Raw genomic sequence first — 21,305 nt, 5'->3', positions numbered from 1 at the left:
AGGATCTCACTGGATCTGCCCCGCCCTCCCTATTATTTAGTCAATCAATGTCATTAAAATCCCTCAATGGTGCGAATGCATTAGTTACCGCCACAGGCCTACCACCCCACTCAATGCCCTGGTACTGTCCTGCATAGCTTTGTGTTGGGTCAAGGCTTGGCACTGGTCTATTAAAAAAAACAAAGGTAGTGGTTTAATGCTGGACTCTAAGGCAAATGAACCAGCTGAGTGCGAGAGTAACCCACGCGCTAGCTCAGGGTGTCTGAACGTAACGATAACACAGTCTCCTAGATAGACTTTCCTCGATTTGCCAATCCAAGACACCATCCTGGCCATGTCAATGTGCCGATGATCTTTAATATTAAATCTAGTATACTTGCACATCCAGTGCAACACTTTATTCATTAGCTGAATAGTGGACTCTTGCGAATTATTATGTCCTGGCACACCTGTCAGAACCACTGTGTATGGGCAACTTGCCGGCGCAAGATCTATTACTGGGAGCTTAACACTATGGGGGGCAACTAGTATCTCTTCCCCTCTCCTCTGTTGTTGGCGTGCACTATCCCCCTTTGTAGAATTATGCCAGTTCTCCTGTTGGACCCTGTCAGACCGTGCCTCCCCTGGCCGTTCATCCCTTGCGCCTAGGTTCCTAGAGTGAGCTTTGGGGCGTGTTGCTACAGGATTAGATTAAGGGATACATTTTACCGTATCCTTTACCATGTTAGCTCGTTTGCATAATCGGGGATCATAGCCCGTTAGAGGTAGATGAAAACCTTGTCACGGGCTCTCCCACATTTGACGCCCCCTGAGCCGCAGATGGTACCGCTAAAGGTTGCACAGAATTAATACAACAACACCCCACTGCATTAGATGGATTACATAATGCGCTATTTGACTGTTCAATTGACAAAAGTTTCTCCTCAATTGACCGTAGTTTACATAATAAGGGGTCCAACAGCACCGACACCAATGTCTCAAGTCTTCTCCACTGATCATTATTGCAGTCAAGGGTCAGTGGGCTAGAGGCTAAGCCCTGTCGCATGGGGTACCCTAGTGACCCTTCTGCACCTTCCGGGGCCGTGAGATCTTGATTTAATAATTTGGGAGGTGGCTGCTTTGGTCTGGGCTTCTGCCTTGGTTTTTGGGAGGCACCACTCCTGGACCGTTTTGCCGGCAGTTCATTGCTAGCTGTTAATATCGATCCCTTCCCGCTCCCCCTTGGGCTAGCCCTTAGGTGTTTTTTAGATCTAGTTGCGACCTCTCTGGCCCTGGACTCTGGTGTTGATAATGTTTCAGTTTGGGCCAGAGGTGGAAGGGGCACAATGGGCAGGCTCTCTGGGGAACGGGTCGCCTCCTGCATCGGCGTGGCACCACTTCCCTCCTCGACCATCCCCATGCCTGGGGTGTCTGTTGAGTTGAGTAGGTCCGCATCTGGGGTCACTATCGCTGAGTCCGCCTGCCCCCCGGGACTGACCGTGATTGCTGGATCATCATGCCGGTTCCCAGCATCTATGTGAGCGCCTTCAGGAGATTTAGCACTACTTATGCAACCTAATGATGATCTGTTATGGGTCACAACAGTATCCAAAGAGAGTCTTTTTTCCGTTAGCTGTATTTTGTGTCAGCACCGATTCTGCCCATGTCAAGAAGGCGTCGAGGGTCCCCACAAGGCCCACACCTGCAGTTCTGAGAACACCCTTTCATTTAGGTTGTTTCATCATTGGATGCTAGTTAACAGGCCCAACTATATTAGTGAACAGTACCTTGAAACTGTGAGTTCTGCGCCCTTACTCCGATGACAGAGGGTAGGCCCAGCCCAGCCTCTTCTGGGCTCTGACGGGCGCAGACGGGCCCACCTTTGGCCCGGGCATTGGCGCGGCCCGAGCACGCCCATGCACGTCCCGCACTGCGGGAGCTTGCTCATGGTATTAAAGCACCTCCTGGCGCTCTGATTGGCTAATTGTAGCTGGCAGCGGATTCGGCGGCTCCGGCCGTGGGAAACACCAAGCAGGGAGCAGCTGTCAGCGGGACCCGTGCTGCGGGAGCCCGCACCTGGTTTTCAAGCACCTCCTGGCGCTCTGATTGGCTGATTGTGGCTGGCAGCGGATTCGGCTGATTCAGCGGCTCCGACCGGGGGAAACACCAAGCAGGGAGTAGCGGTCAGAGAAACAATTGTCACGCTGCGAAAGCCAATACTCGTGCACAAAGCATGTCCTGAGTGTCCGAACGTGCTTCTTTTTTCAGTCATGTGGAGGCCTGGCACTGCCCAGTAAAGCACACTTCATCACACTGCCCAATCAGGTGCTGAGCAATTGCTAGCATGCCCCCCGAGTGCATGCACACCCCAAGCCAGTCAAGATCCTCTATACATTAATTGGAAGCTTGGGTGGGCTCAGGTGTGAGTATTCGTCATTCTTCGTGCACATGCCGATGGTGCTGTTTAGTGCCTAACATGGTCTTGCCTCAGTTGTCAGCACAATTGTCAGGTGACCGGAGGGACTGCGTGGTCACGCGTGTAGCCTATGCTAGTGGCAGTTTAAGCTAATGGGTGGATCTCACTCCGTGCACTATCAAGCAGACCCTGCAGTCCGACACATTTATCAGAATCAGGTAAGGAGAGGTGAGTTGATACCTCGATGACTGGGGATTCTGTGGCAGTGGTACAGTGGTACAGAAGCCTCAAGGGTCACTGCTGCAAGTTGTGTTACTGCAACTGTTACTGCAGTCAGCGAGCACTGATACCCATAGAAGATCAGGCCTGTCCCTCTGCACCCTTCCTCTGGCAGCTATCTGTGATCACAGATGACTCCAGATATAGGTCAGCATAACATTGGGAGTGCTCTTGACCCAAAATACTGCTCCCGATGATAGACCCATGGAAAAACCTTAAAGAGCTTCCATAGCACCCAGCTGTAACGTCGGTCTCAATCTCCAGCCAACCTGCACCTCAGAAACTTGAGCACTACTGCAGTCAGCAACCGACTGGACCTGCACAGCCAGCCCAGGCCTCAATCCATTCATCACCTTACCAGCCTTTGCGGTGTTGCTCCATCAACACCGTGGCTAGATTTGACCCTCACTTACTTTCACCTCTGGAGTTGATTCCGGCTTCATGTTGCCGCTGCACTGCCCTGCCTCCCTTCCGCCCTTCCTTTCCACATCTAAGGTGTGAATGGCTGCTGGGGCTGTCACGGCAGGTGGACAGAAAACATACACAGCAGTAAGAAGAGGGGAGCCAATAGTAGTACACCCAATACTAGTATAGCAGGATGGAACGTTCTCTTTGCATGTTGCCAAGTCATCATGTTTCATAGTGGCTGCCCTGTTAGTTGAGGATAAATATTCCACCAGCCAGTAGGAGTGCAGTACACTTACTTTTTCTTGAACACACACTCCTTCTGCCCATAACAAATGCGGTACCCAAAGTAGCCTTCATGTGGGTGGGTAAAAAGACAATATCTCAGTAGTGCTACTTAAAGCTCTTTTTCTCTATAGAACATAAGGTCTAAAAAAGCTCTGCTGTCAGCCCAGACCTAAAAAACAGGTTTCTGAGACAAATGATGGTGTTTGAACCTATAAAGAAAATCACTACAAGGAGTAGCAATTTTAATAATTAGACTGCAAGCACGTCACAATGACATTGTGAAAAATCAAAATATGCCAAAGGATCCATTGCTCTCCATGCCACTGAAGTCAATCTAGCCTGGCTTATGAGGAGTGAAACCCCGAAACCAGTCCTATGATGCTTGGTTCCGGTCCAGGGAGGACCTGGCCTGGCAGTTTGGGCTGGATTGTTCCCATGGGGAACAGGGTCAAGACTGATTTTCATATGGCTGGGTCTAAACTGGAATGGCATGGGGAATAAAAAAAACGATGGATTTAGGTCCAGATCTCTGTACTGGGGTGAATGCATGACATTGTTCAGCATTCTGTCCATCAATTGTTCTTTTTACTTTCTAAAAGTGGCATTTTCAAACACACAATTTTGAACTATCTCCCTAAAAAGATGTGTTATTAAATTCTGAGTTCAGAGAGCCTAAACTATAATACTCTGTTTTGTCCCAATGGAAAGTTATACTTGTAAGATGCCGCAAAGCAACTCCTATGTTAGCCTATGGGGCAGATAGCCTTGCAATAGTGAAAAACGAAATTGGCAGTATTTCACTATCAGGACATGTCAAACACACCAGGACATGTCCTACCTTTCACATACACTGCACCCTGCCCAGGGAGGTACCTTGGGCTGACCTGAGGGGTTGCCTTACATGTAAGAAAAGTGATAGTTAGGGCCTGGCAACTGGGGACTTGCTAGGTCGACATGGCAGTAAACACTGTACATAGACACTGCAGTGGCAGGTCCGAGACACCTTTGAAAGGCTGCTTGTGTGGGTGGCACAATCAGTGCTGCAGGCCCACTAGCAGCATTTGATTTACAGGCCCTGGGGACACACATTGCACTTTACTAGGGACTTGTAGTAAATGAAATAAGCCAAACATGGAAATACCAATCCATAAACATAATTTACCATAGGAGCACTTGCACTTTAACACTAACCAGCAGTGAGAAAGTGTACAGAAGCACTAAACCAGTAAAATGAAGTACAACGTACCATTAAAAACAGGAGGCCAGAAAGCAAAAAGACAGGGGAAATACACCAAAAGATGCCAGGTCCAACAGCATTGTTTTTTGATGAAGTGGAGGAGAGTGCATTGTCGTGGAGCGCAATGTTTAGAGTAGAGTGCAATGACAGAGTACAATGGTGCAGAGTAGATTAGTGTAGCATAGAGCGGATGGTATAGAGTGCACTGGCGACGAGTGGAGTGGTACAGAGTAGTGTGCATTGTCATAGAGTGCATTGGCATATAGTGCAGGGTTGCAGAGTAGAGTGGATTTGAGTAGAGTAGCGTAGAGTGAAGTGGCTTAGAGCAAAGTGTCATAGAGTGGGGTGGTTTAGATTGCAGTGGTGCATAGTACAGTGAGTTAAAGTTCATCGGAATAGAGTAGAGTGATACAGAGTAAATAGGTGGAGAGTGAAGTGGCATAGAGGGAATGGTGCAGAGAAGAGTGCAGTGACGCAGTGTGGAGTGGGGTAGAGTGGAGTGGTGTAATGTGGATTGATGAAGAGTAGAGTGGAGTGGAGTGGTGCAGAGTGGAGAGCCATAGAATGGAGAGGCATAGAGAGGAGTGACACAGAGTGCAGTGACACACAGTAGAGAGGAGTGTGGTAAAGCAGAGTATGCACGGTGTGGTAATGTACTGCCATTACAGACAACACATCTTCATTTGAAGTGACCGTTACATGTGCACAGATATACAGTTTTGCTGATTAAGGTACACAGCACACAAACAATAATTTGTGGTAATGCCATCACCTGGTGTATTGCATGTTTTGATGTTATTAAGTTATTTGTTTCCACCACACTTCAGAATTAACAGAAGTACCCCAAGTAGCCAGCATGATTGTCACATAAATCCTCTCACTTTGAAGTCAGAGAGAAAAAGTAAATTGCAAGCTCCCTCAGAAGAAAGAGCCTGACATTTGATCTGTGTCTTTGAATGCACAGCAAATGTGACAAGATTTAAAGGCCTGTCTACAGAAAGGGAGCACTCGGAAGGATACTGTAAGTAAGGTGTGGGCAATGGAATGGACAAACTCAAGCTGGAGAGCCTAAAACAAATAAAGGCAGCAAATCAAAAGCAAGAAAATGTGAGTTACAAACCACAAAGCCAATGGTTAGTAACAGGCGGAATACATTCCCAGGGAACCTTTCAGAATGCTCCCAAAATGTTGATAGCAAACTAGACAGCTGCGCTGTCTGGTAGGCTTCGACCTAAAAGTATGCGCCAAATCTATATAAGAACAAACCAATCATTTTGATATTAAAAAAAATGCATCAGGCAGAGGAACATGGCAAGTGTACAATTTTATGAAACAGGGAAGACTTCAAATGTATTATTAATGCTTTTAAATATGATGGGCACTTACAAAGTCAATGCAGCGAAGATGCACTATACCTGAGAAACTTGTGCAGGTATTGACGGCTGCATGCAGACCAGGAGAAGACACCATTATGCCCCGCCAGTGTGGGAGACATGATGTTACCTTCAGACTTCTTACACAGGTTTCCCTCTCCATCATGGACCATGCCAAAACTGAAATACAAAAGGTAGAAACATATTAGAAAATATTGATTGAAATGGAGAAAATACAGAGTCAACACATGTTTCAAAGACAAACTGTATATCGTGCTCCTTTTGCCTTAACTTGCTCTTGGCCTACAGTTACCTTACTTTACCCTTGCCATTCTTTGTGTCTCATTTGAAGAAAGGGTGCCATGGTTTGATAGTGAGATGCACCTAACTCCCTTGACTGTGGTCATTTAAACATAAGCATAATACAATCCATGGTGGCACCTTTAAAGAGAGGATTGGCAGAGAAATGAAGATTGAAAGTTATGGCAAAACTCATCTGACTAACTATAACGGCCAAATTTCTCTGGTTTTCTAAGAGTGAATTTTCCCTGAAACCTGTGGGGTTTTTTTGGTGAATTTCTAAGGTTTTCTAAATGCTAAGTTCTAACTATAACGTCCAGGAAACCTATGGTTTCAATTTTAAAGTTTTTTAAATGCTAATTTCTAACTTTACTGGCCCTGAAACCTATGTTTTTTTAGTGAATTTCAAAGGTTTTTTAAATGCTAAATACTAACTATAACGTCCCTGAAACCTATGTTTTTTTCAGTAAATTCCTAAGGTTTTTTAATTGCTAATTACTAACTATAACGTCCTGAAACCTCTGTTTTTTCAGTGAATTTCTATGTTTTTTAAAAATGCTAATTGCTAGCTATAACATCCCTGAAACCTCTGTTTTTTCAGTGAATTTGTAAGGTTTTTAAGAACTAATTTCTAACTATAAAGTAGTAGTTGCGTTTGCAGAGTGGTGCAGAAAGGGGGCTGGGCCTCCGGCCAGCGCTTAGGAATTCCTCTGCGTAGGACTTACAGGAGGTACAAGGAGGGCTTCCTGGCCCACAAAGTCCCTCAGGAGTAAAGTGGACTTCATCCCCCAACCTGTAGTGTGCCAGGAGGTGCATTTGCAGAGTGGTGGAGAAAGGGGGCGTGGCCTCGTAAGACCTCTTATCAATACCACTGCATGGCACTTACTGGAGGACGTCCTTGGGAGCCAGCTACTCCTTCTATTACCTCCAGTAAGTCCCACACAGCAGCCACGGCTCCCCTCCCATGGTCGGTTTCAGCCCCTGGGACTCCATCCCCCGGGGCATGGCCACATATATATATTTTTTTAATGACTTATTTTTAAGGAGGGAGGCCGTACGGCCCTCCTCCTGAGGCCATTATTGGCCTCTGAGACCCCATCCCTAGGTGCATTGCCTCGTTTAAAATAAATATATATATTTTTTCACTGGAGGAGGGCCACATGGCCCCTCTTTCCCGGGCCACTTTTGGCCCCGGGGAATTGACATTGGGGACCGTGGAATTAGACCAAATTCGATGGGGTCCACAGATAAGGAGAAGGATTCCCCATGTATTAGCTTAGTGGGCCCTGAGAGTATAGACAAAAGGATCCAAGTGGGTTCAGAGGGGTGTAGAACTGGCATATGCCCCTGCCGTAGTGGGCCAAGGTCCATGTTCTGTCACCCTGAGCAGGAAAGCCCATTAGGGTTTTGATTAGTCTACCCTTGCTTCAGTCTGCAAGGGGTTTGTGATGGACTTGTATCACGAACCGAGACCCGGTGAAACGCTGCTCGCAGTATCACAAACTCCCGTTGCGCGATACGAACGCAGCACGAACTACACTCCCCAGAAGGCTCAGTGGAGCCTGTCTCACGTGATCCAGGTTATGCAAGGCAAAGCGGATATAACCCAGCGCGCGCAGAGAGTGGTGCCGATGATTCCTGGAAGTTCGTCTATCTCGGCTCTCTGGTCCTAGCTTCGACCCGCCTTGCAAGAAATAGCTGTTCCCGCCTTGGCAAGCCCGCTCCTGGTGTACCGACCTCCGAATCACGGCACTTGAGAATCTCTGCCCACAGACACTCGAGCTTCTGGAAACTGCTCCAGCGCTCCTCTGCCCACGGAGTTCCGGGTACAGAGTAGCAGCGCGAGCGGTGCGCTCCTCTGCCCATGGAGTTCCGGGTTCAGAGTGGCAGCGCGAACGGAGCGCTCCTCTGCCCACGGATTTCCGGGTACAGAGTGGAAGCGCTCTGCACCGTTTGTCTCCTTCGAAACCGTGAGTACTGATCAGACCAGCTACCGTTCCTTGTGTTCGGGAAAACACCTCCTTTTTGTTTCCGATTATTAACCTTGTGATGCAGTGCGCTCTAGAGTATTAAGCACTGTCTCAAAGTTCTGCCCTTTACTCCTAGAGGAACTGTGTACACCTGCCTGAGAGATCCCCAGCGGGTCCCGTTCCAGACTATCACCCGTTGGCCAGTGACTCCCTTTAACCGGATAGCGGATAGTGCCCCGGGTCTCGCGCCTTCCTTCCGAGGGGTTAGAGGAGGTGCAGGTAAGAGGAAGATGAGAGGGGATCGAGTGTCAAATCAAATACGGGGATAAAGATACAGTCGTGCTCATTGTGTGCTTGTGTCTTTTCAGGTTCCTTTCCCTGCTGTTCCTCCCTTTCCTTCCCTCGCTCACCTGTCTCCCGAGTCAGTGTGTATAACACATATTCCGGACTGGGGACAGATGAGAGGTGGACCCCTATAGAGCATCAGCGCCACCCTGAGGAGAGGACCCCCGGCCACCGTGACAACTTGACCCTTTTTGCAGGGTTAGTCCCTAACTTTTTGTCTCCTTCCACCCGTTTTTCTGACCTTTTATTTGTTGGCTTTATGTCTCTGGGCACTTTACCACTGCTAATCAGAGCTAAAGTGCACGTGCTCTCTCCTCTTAAAATGGTATGCTTGGTTTACACCTGCTTGGCATATTTAATTTACTTATAAGTCCCTTGTAGAGTGGTATCTCATATACACAGGGACTTTAAATTAAATGTTACTAGTGGGCTTGCAGCGCTGCTTGTGCCATCCACACAAGCCTGTCTCAGGCCTGCCACTGCAGGGTCTGTGTGCGCAGTTTAATGCCACTTCAACTTGGCATTTAAAACTACTTGTGTGAGATTGATCAAGCGCAATAGCCTGAAGGAAACCGTGTGCACTGCTGGCCAATGTTATACTAACTTTACAAAGTTTATGCAAAACCAATTTCAGGTTTTCATAAATAGTGTAAGAAAAACAACAATATTCAAGTAGTGTTTCAATCGGATTTCATTTGAAACATAAAACATTAAAGTTTATAGTCAACTCATTCAATCAATAAAGCAATGATTTATCACAATAGCTGATACTCAAATCACACTTGTACAACAAAAACAACATTGCGATAATCTGAATTGACGATGCGTTTGATGCCACCGTGCCCAATGCATTTCGGGACCTTAAGTCCCTTCTTCAGGGGCCACTGAAATGTGAACATAAACAGTTTTTAATTTTTTATGGTTTTTGGAGCATTGATTGAAATTAAAACAAAGCCATTTCATCCAGCAACACCCATGGTAGTGGAGAGAGTAGCGAGTGAACCTGACATGCCGAGTGACCACCACTGGAAGGCAGTGCAGTCGGGAAATAGAGCTAAAAGTCAAAGACGACAATTACAGTCCAAAAGATAGAGAAAATGAAAAAAATTGTGTAACCATAAGTCCTTTAAATCATTCTGTGCAAACTACAAACTGTGCCAAAAAACAGAAGTGCAGCCATAGAACGTGCCGGTATGGAAAAAAGAGGCGGTTCAAATATACACACCATCTCCCGGTGATCAAAACTTAAGTGCAGTAAATAAAGCTATGCTTACTGGCAGCCTTCGTGAGTGTCAGTTCCAACAAATGTGCAAACTGCTGCAAGATTCTACTGTAACAACATGAATATGTGTGTGAATATACAAAAAAAAAAAAAAGCCTATCCACAATAATATTGTGCCGCTCCTTAAATGCAGCTACATGGATATTAGGGGTAAACAGATCGGCCATATAGGACGCAGTACAAATGACTTAGTGCAACAAAGTGGCAATAAACCAATAGAAAAGAACCAAGAAAGTGAGCTAAAGCTGAACCACCTGTGAAAGAAAGATTTTGGAAACAGAATAGGGAACCTGAAGACAGCGCATCTGCATGAAATCCGCTGTTGTCTTCATCAAATGCCAACAAGCATGTACATACACATAAACATAGCAAAACAGTAATACAGATACATTGCCATTATAGAAATTCCAATACAGATGGAATAACAATATATACCGCAAATCTAATTACATAAAATATTATAGTGTGTAACTTACAAGGGATTCATTAGCGTATATTGTTTGGCAATGTGTTACTGGTGAAATATAAGAAATGAGGCCAAGAAGACTATATGAAAATGTACTTGAAGTAATCTACATGAAATGAGGCCAAGATATGAGAATGTGCCTGAAATAATCTAAAAGAGTGATAACTCACTGATATGAAAGAAAAGGATCCATGCTCAATGTGCCGTAGTTTTATGAAAAGCAACTGAGATCCAGTTTGTCATTCAGTCCATATGGTTTCATGGTATTACATTTTTTGATCCACATTACTTCTTTCTGGGCTAATAGCAGGCTCGGATAGGTACCTTCTTTGGGTTGCACTTTCTCTAACATTAGAAATCTGACTTGAGAGATGTTATGATGTTGTTTAAACCAAGGTACAACCAATTTGGAGTTAGTGTTCTTTGTGCGTAGCATACTTTTGTGCTCTCCGATGCGGATTTAAATTTTTCTTGTGGTCTTTCCTATATAAAGGAGCCAACATGGGCACTTGATACAGTAAATGACATTAATGGTGTTACAATCCGATATGTGGCGTAACATCTTTTTTTCTCCTGTTCTAGGATAAGTAACAACGTTTTGCTACATAACATTGTTACAATGAGTGCAATTGTTGCACTTTCTCATGCCTACACCAATAGTTCTATCACTGTTTTTTTGGCTGCCAAAGATTCTTTAAGAGTAGGACTTCTTGTGAAAGCAAATAGTGGTCGCTCCTTGAATGAACTGCCAAAATCTGGTTCGTTTTGTAACAGTTCCCATCTTTTATTGACAGCTTTCTTAATGCTTCCAGATCTGGTAGAGAATTTGGAAACAAAAACAATTCGGTTGGTGATGGTTTTTGGCTTGCTGATTAAAAGATCATTATGATCCAAATTCAAACCTTGTGCTTCAGCTTTGGTTATAATCTCTGCGGGATAACCCCGTTTTAAGAATCTGTTTTTGATATGGCGGATATCTTGATTATATTTTTCTGGTGTTGAAGAGATCCTTTTAATTCATAACATTTGAGAATATGGCAAATTTGTAATCAGCTGAGGAGATTGTAAACTTTGAAACAACAGTGTGTTGTTGTGATCTGTTGGTTTCACGAAAACGCTGGTGTTGATCTCTTGGCCGTTCTTTTCAACCAATACATCCGGAAAGAACTATTGCTTGAAGCTGATATTATATGTGAATTGTATTCTGCTGTTTTTGGTGTTGAGAACCTTGATATTGTTTTCCAAAGATTCTTTGGTGTGAGACCAAATAAAAACAAATTGTCAATATAACGACAGTACGTCACAAGATGTTTGTTCCATTCAGTGTCTTGAAAAATGTGTTGTTCTTCAAAGGCGATTAGAATTAATGGGGTAACCCAGTAACCCTCAGAACCTGGGTAAGTATATGAAACAGAAAAATTGGTTCTGTTGGGAGTGAACTTAATTTAAAGGACACTGAATGTATTCAAAAGATTATTACAAAAAGGTGTACCTAATCACAAGAAAACACACACATAACAAACATTACTCTAACAAACGCAAAGTGATTTTCATTTTCAATGTATTTAAATGTGCATGATTGTTATTGCAATATAGAACTGACCAAAAGACAATACATAGAATCACAACACATTTAGTGATCAATAGTGCACAATAACATAAGCAATCAACACAAAATTGACATCATGAACATATATTTAGACGAAAATACTTTAAAAGAATGATGATCCGAGATTAGTAGCATATAGCACCACAATATGTATTATTCAATATTTAAACGGTGGAATTGCATGGATCAATCAGATAGATAGCTTGGAAGCGATATATTGACGACATCATCATGTTGTGGACTGGGACTGAGAATCAACTGATGTCTTTCTTGTCCTGGCTCAACTCCTGTAGTACCGACATCCAATTCACCTTAACTCACAACAAAGATTCCATTCCGTTCTTGGATTTAACATTGGAGGAGGAGAATGGCAAAATAATAATGAATCTCTATAAAAAACCAACTGACAGAAACACCCTGTTACAATATCATTCACACCACCCTAGGAACCTCAGGGATAATCTTCCTTATGGACAATTCCTGCGCTTACGTCGCAACTGCAGCAGGAGGAAGGACTATTTTAAGGAGTCTGATATCCTCATTGTCAAACTAAGGGAGAGAGGTTACCCAAAGGGACTCCTCAATAGAGCCAGAAAAAGAGCCTGGTATAGACCCAGGGAAACCCTGCTGGAGATACAACCAAAGAACCAAGAGATGGATAAGTTGGTATGTGTTACCACGTTTAACACCCGTAGCAATGAGATAAAGAGGGTGATTAAGAAATATTGGAATTTAGTTGGTCCTGAAATCAACATGCCCGCACCTCCTTTATTTGCTTTCAAGCGTGCTAAAAATATCAAAGATCATGTGGTGTCTTCGTATTTAGAACCACCCAGACACCCTGACACTAGATCACTACTCAGTCTACCACCCATAACTGGTCATCACAGATGTAGTAAATGTAAAGTATGTCGATATACTGTGTCTGGAAATAACTTTACACATCGGGGTAAAACATATAGCCTTGATCATTTTACGAACTGCAATAGCCAAAATGTCATCTATGCAATCAGATGCCCATGTTCCCTGATTTATGTAGGGCAAACGACCCAGAAAGTGAAGAACAGAATTCAACAACACACAAGTAGAATAAAATGCAAGACACAAGGTGCTCCCCTTGTGGAACACTACACTAATATGGGTCACACTCATGAACAAATTGAATGGAGGGTCATTGAAAAAATTGTTATACATCAGAGGGGCGGCAATGTGGCTAGTTCCCTCAACTACAAGGAATGTCGTTGGATACATATCCTTGAGGCTGTTGATCATGGGCTTAATGAGCACGAGGAGACCTATATTCAAATGAGTAAATTATAAGTTTTTACTGTATATTGTGAACTTACTCGTACACATTTGTTTTGCTTAAATTCAACTGTCTTTTAGTGTTCAGTTTAACAAGTGATGTGATTCAAGCTGTATCCAATTGCTTTTCAATGTGGCCTTTTAGACCTTTCGTTTCCAGATAAACTACATCAATTTGTTTGTGTGAGCATGGATTGATCTTGATTGATAACGCCTTCGATTCTTCACGTAAGGAATACCTAATGTTTCCTTTTGTCGCGTTTTCTTCAATGTTTTTCACCGGTATTTGTGCGAATTAGTATAAATACTGTTCACACAACATTATGTGTCAACATCTGTGACACGACTAAACATGCCAATACCTTTATTGAAAATATTCTCTAGATAAACATCTCTCTTGTGAATCAGTGTACAGTAAGTCAGGCGTCGATAATTTTCATGCCGAAGCTATGTATAAATACGTATGAGAATACCGTTCCATCTCCTGCTCTATCCAGGCCCATATTGATGCATTATCCTGACTTTCCATTTGTGGGTTAAACTTCTAGCAGGTTATTGTTTTTGTCCTCGTTCTGGGACCCGGCTTGCCTTGATTTCAGGGCTATGGTGATGCTGCATCCATTTCACATTTTACGAGTAACTCCTGACCCAGCCACGGACACCGATTACGATCTATGCCGTGTTTTCGAATTGGCTGACTCGGAATTTTCGTGCGCGTTTATATAAGCAACGGATTGTATCTCCACGTTTGGCTATTGTTTGTCCGGACTGTGAGAGATTGGAAGCGGATTCATTTTGCTCCAAGTAAGTTACGGGGCATTGAGATTTCTATGTAGGGCGTAGATGCACGCTTTTCAGCGGCGGATATTATCCGCGCCGTGCTGTTTTGTTTTAGTCAATTTCAGAGCTTCTCATTTTAACGGCTCTATGTAGGGTGTAGATGCACGGTTTTCAGCGGCGGATATCATTCGGGCCACGCTGTTTAGTCAATTTCAGAGCTTCTCATTGTAGAGGCTCCGCAAACTCGAATACATTTGTTGCGGATTGGTTCCTTAAGTATGCCATTAACTACGATTTTGCAAGCATTAATAATATCGTTGATTAGGGCGTTACTTATTTCATGTTCAAGGGGCACTATAGACATATGCATCAGCCCACATAGGATATTGTTATCACTTTGTGAGCTACCATTTAGTCCTGATACCAGTCTAAGGATGCTACCTTAGAATTGTGCCCAGATCTTTAAAGTGTATTTAATTTATTGAATAGGTGGCTATTTAATTTCTTTGTTTACTAGGCCACTAATGAAGTCTCAATACGTTTATTTGTAGAAATTGTTGATCGCCGTGACGGTACTTGTCTGCCCTGTGCAGGGACACCGTAAGGTACGTGACGGCCATTAGTGAATCACGTTACGGACTATGAATATATAGTACATCATATATGTGAGTTAATTTGCGTTATGTATTACAGAATATATTGCCCTGACGCAGTGAGATTTTGATTGACTTCACCGTGTGCGACACAAGGATATATATATATAAAAAATCGATTCTTAGTCCTCAGGTGAGCATTAGCCACATATTCACTGTAGAATAATTACTAAGACACACACATAGCTTTTAGTTTTTGATTATATGTTTTGTAATTACAGACTGACCGGTTGTTGTTGTCCTGATGAAGACCCGTCATTGATGCATATAAATCTACACGTTATCTCAGGGTCGAAACGTCGACGTTATCTATCTGATTGATCCATGCAATTCCACCGTTTAAATATTGAATAATACATATTGTGGTGCTATATGCTACTAATCTCGGATCATCATTCTTTTAAAGTATTTTCGTCTAAATATATGTTCATGATGTCAATTTTGTGTTGATTGCTTATGTTATTGTGCACTATTGATCACTAAATGTGTTGTGATTCTATGTATTGTCTTTTGGTCAGTTCTATATTGCAATAACAATCATGCACATTTAAATACATTGAAAATGAAAATCACTTTGCGTTTGTTAGAGTAATGTTTGTTATGTGTGTGTTTTCTTGTGATTAGGTACACCTTTTTGTAAAAATCTTTTGAATACATTCAGTGTTCTTCAAAGGCGGCCATAAAGATATTGGCGTATGTGGGAGCCCCCCCCAAAACCCATAGAGGTCGTACTGATTTGAAGAAAAAAATCGTCCTGCCACCGAAAATAGCTATGCTGCAAGCAAAATAAAAGGAGTTCCAACAAAAACACTTTATGTGCGCCAATCTGTGGTTTTGAGAGTAGGGCCCATTCTTCAGCTTTGATTCCTTCTTGTAAAGGAATCAATGTCTACAATGAGGTAACATCAATGGTGCAAAGCATCCAATTTTTTGTGTTGTCAATGTTCAAGTTCTGCAACTGCTTTAAAAAGTCAGTGGTGTCATGTATATATGTCTTCCATGGGCATAAGAAAGGTTGTAACAATTGATCGATATATTGACCAAGAGGTTCAAATAATGATCCTACACCAGAAACAATTGGTCTAAATGGTGGATCAACTGTTATTCAGTGATATCAAAGAGGCCGTATGTGAAAACGTATCTGATACCACATATAACAATGTGGCAATATAATTGTTTGGATAATTATAAATGTTGAAATGTGGTAGTTTGAGATTTTGGATTATAACCATAATGGCTCATGCAGAGATGGGAAGTGACGAAGGGAAACAGACAGGGGGTTGGGAGAGGAAGAAGCCACACAGACCTGAGGCAGTTAAAAATTAAAGTGTGTACATAACGTCATAACGTTATCAGCCACAAGAAGTCAGTAAAGAACATTAAATACATTCCTCACTCCTGTTTTTCATTGCAAACAAGGCAAGTGGAAACAAGGATGAGAGGCAGCAAAACAGTTAAAAACAAATATTTGAGCTACAAAGGACTCATGTGGTCTAAAGATTACTCCACCAAGTACTCGTTACAAAAGGCCTAAACTCTAAGGCATAGGACTTTACTAATTTTTTATGTGTGAAATTACAAGTGCAATACATGATCTTTAATGTTTTAAATCACATCTTCACCAAAGGTAAATGAATAAACTATCTTGAAAGTTCTCCGTATGGTTACGGCTGAAATGCTTCACCTGTTGCTGCGTGAAGTCTCTAATCCTGTAAAATGTAAATGGTAGAGGGAGATAAGCAGGGCATAAGTCCTAAACAAGCTGGTGAGGGAGCCAGAGCTGAGCTTCAGCACCAGCGTGTGTGGCATGCAGATAATAATACTGGCCACGTGGCAATGCTGGGACCAATCAGAGTGCGAGGCTTATTTACCACCTTTTAAAAACTATAGCGGAGGCCTGCTTGTGCCCCAGTGGGACCATGGAGTGTTTGCTGATTCGGGAGCACTAGTCGATCCATGCTTGTGCCCAGGGGCACTGTCAAGTGAACGCTTGATCAGGGTGAAGTAATGCACAAAGACACAATGAAATCACCCCTCTCCACAGCGCTGAGCCCTACAGCAATCGGGGGCAGCTGTGGGGCGTTAACCTCTTGACTGCTGGAAAATAATAAAAACTAGGTTTCATTTTGCCATAGTTTTTATCTTTATGGGGTGGTAGGAAGGCCAAAGCGGCTGCCATGCCATGCATACATCAAGAATGGAGCGTGGCCTCCCAAAGCGGGCCCCTGCTCAAAGCTGAAGTGCGGCATCTGTGAAGCGGCGCCATGCTTTTCAGGTGAAACACAGGAACATTTGTGTGAAGAGTGACATGGAAGGAGTTGGGAGGGATGAATTCTGCATTACAATGCAAGCAGCTATGGGCACCGAAGAGGAACACAGGGAAACAGTACAACTCAAAAAATTAGTCCCCCAAAAGCGTAAGGATACTGTACTAGGTCAATGCTCAAAGTGGGAGGAAAAGAAAGACAAAAAAGAGGGACAAGAGGAAGGATTTCCCAATAGCAAGCAAGGATGTTTAAAGGACACTTAAACAGACATATGAAAGCAGTGGACGGGCTGTGAGCTCACAAAGAAGTATCTATATATATATATATTCACTGAAAAAAACATAGGTTTCAGGCACGTTATAGTTAGAAATTAGCATTTAAAAAACCTTAGAAATTCACTGAAAAAACCATAGGTTTTAGGGAAAGTTATAGTTAGTTGGACATTTCACTCGTACAAAACCATAGAAATTCCCCTGTTATAGTTAGTTCAGCTAACTATAACTCGCGCCCCCGCAATGCACTGCTGATGATGTCACATATTACATCACTCATGACATGGTCAGTGACATCACTGATGACATCACTGATAACATCTCAAATGACATCACTGATGACATCATCCAGTGACTGTGTGTTTCTGTAAAGTTTACATTTGTTTAATATATATAGGGAAAGGCGTATTGAAGAATGATTGGGTGTATAAGTGTCTGAATGGATTATTTAGTAGGTGCGTGACTGACTCTAAGTGAATGATTAAACTTATCTTACTGAATGCATGGGTTAGTGAGTAAACTGTGTGAATGTCTGTATCCGTCTGTCTGTTGGTGTGTAAGCGGCTGCATGGGTTTGCGAATAGCTACATGAGGGTCTATGCGTTATTGATTGGTTGTCTGAGTATCTGTATGGGTGCCTGAGTGTTTGTGTGGGTGGGGTGTGTGTGACTCTGTACATAGATGTGTGAGTGTGTGATTCACTGGGTGCATGGTTTCAAGAGTGCATCTGTGATGGACTGTATGGGTGGGTGAGTGTGTGTATGGCTGTGTTAGTGAGTGAATGTATATCTCAGTGGTATATGTGTGAGTAACTATATATTTGAAATGCAGTATATATGTGTGTTGGAGTATATAAATGGCTATAAGCGAGAGTGTGTGATTGTGAGAGTGGCTGTATGGATGAGTCTGTGCTTGTATTAGTGATTGTATAAGAGCGTATGTATGTGCTAGTATTTGTATGAGTAAGTGAGCTGGTGTGTGTATAACTGTATAGGTGATTAAATGGCAGTGTGAATAATTATTTGCATGACTGACTAGGTGTGTGACGTCACATATTACATCACTCAAGACATGGTCAGTGACATCACTGATGACATCACTGATGACATCTCAAATGACAATAAAGTTGGGGGATAAAGTCCCCTTGAATCCTGAGGGTCACAGTGGTCCAACTAGCACACCAGGTACCTCCAGTAAGCGCCACAGAGCTGCGTTGCAGAGAGGTGTAAAAAGGGGCATGGCCTGGACCACCTCTCTGCAACACAGCCCTGTGGGGCTTACTGGGGGTCCCTGGGGGCCAACTAGCCCACCAGGTACCTCAGGTAATTCCATTCAGCAGTTCAGGCTGTAGTCGTGTCTAAAGTTTCCTATGGGAAATAACATGGAGAAAATGCGTTTTCAGACCCCCCTTTTTTCTCGGCCCCCGCTTGGTGAATCACCCCGAAACTTTCAGGATAGGAGCGGACCGGAGCTTTGAGATGTCATCAGTGATGTCATCAGTGATGTCACTGACCATGTCATGAATGATGCAATATGTGACATCATCAACAGTGCATTGCGGGCGCGTGAGTTATAGTTAGCAGAACTAACTATAACGGAGGAATTTCTATGGTTTTGCATGAGTGAAATGGGCAGCTAACTATAACACCCCTGAAACCTATGTTTTTTTCTGTGAATATATATATATGTAGTGCAGGCAACTATAACTCACGCGACCGCAATCCTCTGCTGATGACGTCAGATATTACATCACTGTATTTAGACACCTATTTACCCATGTCTTCTTCCATTAATCTTTAGCTATACATATATTACAAATATTTATTTTTCAGAAAGACACATATTTAATCAGTGATGTAATATCTGATGTCATCAGCAGAGGATTGCGGTCGTGTGAGTTATAGTTGCCTGCACTAACTATAACGGGGGAATTTCATTGTTTTTTTACGAGGGAAATGTCCAGCTAACTATAACATGTGTGAAACCTATGGTTTTTTAAGTGAATTTGCAAGGTTTTTTAAATGCTAATTCCTAACTATAACGTGTGTGAAACCTATGGTTTTTTAAGTGAATTTGTACATTTTTTTAAATGCTAAGTTATGTATTTATTAATATATATTTTTTTCAGGTTTTTCACCGTGTGCGCACCGTGCGCACACCGTGCGCGCAACGGTGTGCTTCGCGCACCGTGTGCGCGCTGTGGGCACTCGGTGCGCTTCGCGCACTGAGCGCCCACGATGCGTTGTGCATGCCGTGCGCGCACGGTGCGGGCACCCCGCGCTTTTTGGTCAAAAATTTAAATCTTTTTTTCACCCTTGGGGGTCCTTCTGTGACCCCCTGACAAAGGCTAGGGGTTCAGGAACTGTCCACCCTGCCCCCTTTTCACGTTCTCCACCTTTGTTTTTCACTGCCTCAGACTGCGAGAGACAAAATGGCGGCCGACACTTCCTGATTTCGACCGATTCGAATGTTTACTGACATCTAACAACCAATCAGAATTGCGCTTGCGCACGTCACCGTGCGCGCACCGTGCGCACAAAGTGCGCACTTATAGATATATATGTACTTTTAACTTACATTTTCTCAGGAACTACTGAACAGATTGACTCCATATATTCAAAAGGCACATCCCTGACCTGAGGACTACCTCTCTGCCAAATTTCAAGTAATTCTGTTCAGCCGTTCGGGCTGTACCTTGGACTAAAGGTCCCTACGGAAAAATGCATGGGGAAAACGCGTTTTGGGACCCCCCTTTTTTCTCGGCCCCCGCTTGACTAATCACCCCGAGACTTTCAGGGTAGGAGCGGAGCGGAGCGCCCCACCTATTTTGAAAAATTCGCGAGGATTCGTCAACCGGTGCCAAAGTTATTCAAAATAGAATTTTCAGATTTCCTATGGAAACACGGTCCTAACTATAACTATCTACTGGCGACCGCCAGTAGATAACATATATATATATATATATATATATATATATATATATATATATATATATATATATATATATATATATATATATATATATATATATATATATATATATATATATATATATATGGATAGAGAAGAGGTCTTGACCTAAAAAGTCCTGGCTGCGTCGAAATTGTTTTCAACTTTTAGCCATGCAGCGCAGGATGCACACTGCTGCCCAAGGCTTAAAGACATTTTCACAGATTTTACCTTACACATAGGCAAGACCTACTGACTTTGCCAATGCTTGTTTTCTTCTGTGAGAGGCACTAGCTCGTTTTGCAGAACGTGGCATAAAAAACGCCCACTCCTATCCACAGCTGATCTTGTGGATAGCATTTTCAAATGTGGTAAAATTTGCATGCGTAAGTGATACTTCAGCATGCAAAACTGAACTTTTGAATCACATTGGTTTTTATATGGCCTTTCTGTTTCAGGGTGGCGTAAATATGACTTAGTCCTATAAAAACTTGCGAAGCAGGTCCTTTGATGTTTTACAATTCCGATGTCCATCAGTTCTCCGGATCACCGAGTGCGGAATGCCGAGACATCCCATGGATTGGTCACAGTTGCTCGGTTTAGTCGTCAACAGAGATCCTTTAAACCCACATTCGGATTCGTTCTGTGCTTGCTGAGCAACGAGTCAGCGAAGACAATGATTTAAAGGAATGCGCTTTTTTCAAAGGAAACAGGCAGTCTGTTGTCTGGCCGCAGTCTGGCACGTGTTTGTATTCATGGGGTCTACAGAATGACAGAACTAATTGTCACCCAGGCATGAATCTGCGTGGAAGCTTTGAGGCGGATCTATAGGGCAGGATCTTTTTTCCACCATCTCAGTTTTGTTGTAACTCATGTTCACCAATGCGCCACTTTTGCTTACATCGTTCCTTGTGGTAATTAAGCTCACAACGCAGGCATGCTCTCTGGACAGAATCATGTTCGCCCAAAACTGGGAGTTATTAAAAAGTGATTCAGAATCCTATACATAATTTATAACTATAGATCGAATTTGCTCTTTTTTAGTAACAGCGTCGTGATATTACAAGCTGAACCCATTTCAGCTTTCAGCGGAAAGGTATGCAGAGCCACTGGAATTATGCAGAAGGGGA

At 43.2% G+C, this 21,305-nt stretch overlaps 1 protein-coding gene across 1 annotated transcript in view; it reads right to left on the bottom strand.

Annotated features, from left to right (window-relative positions):
* Positions 1 to 21,305, bottom strand: part of ADAMTS16 (ADAM metallopeptidase with thrombospondin type 1 motif 16) — a 637,963-nt gene that overhangs the window by 384,160 nt on the left and 232,498 nt on the right. Inside the window, exon 9 of the mRNA XM_085606087.1 lies at positions 6,020 to 6,157. Coding sequence (XP_085462213.1) covers positions 6,020 to 6,157 — 138 coding nt within the window. The remainder of the gene's footprint in view (positions 1 to 6,019; positions 6,158 to 21,305) is intronic.

The sequence above is a fragment of the Triturus cristatus genome, chromosome 5_1, assembly GCF_964204655.1.
Source record: "Triturus cristatus chromosome 5_1, aTriCri1.1, whole genome shotgun sequence".
Classification (NCBI taxonomy): Eukaryota; Metazoa; Chordata; class Amphibia; order Caudata; family Salamandridae; genus Triturus; species Triturus cristatus.
The sequence above is the reverse complement of the archived record's forward strand: the minus strand, read 5'-3'. Positions and strand labels throughout refer to the sequence as shown.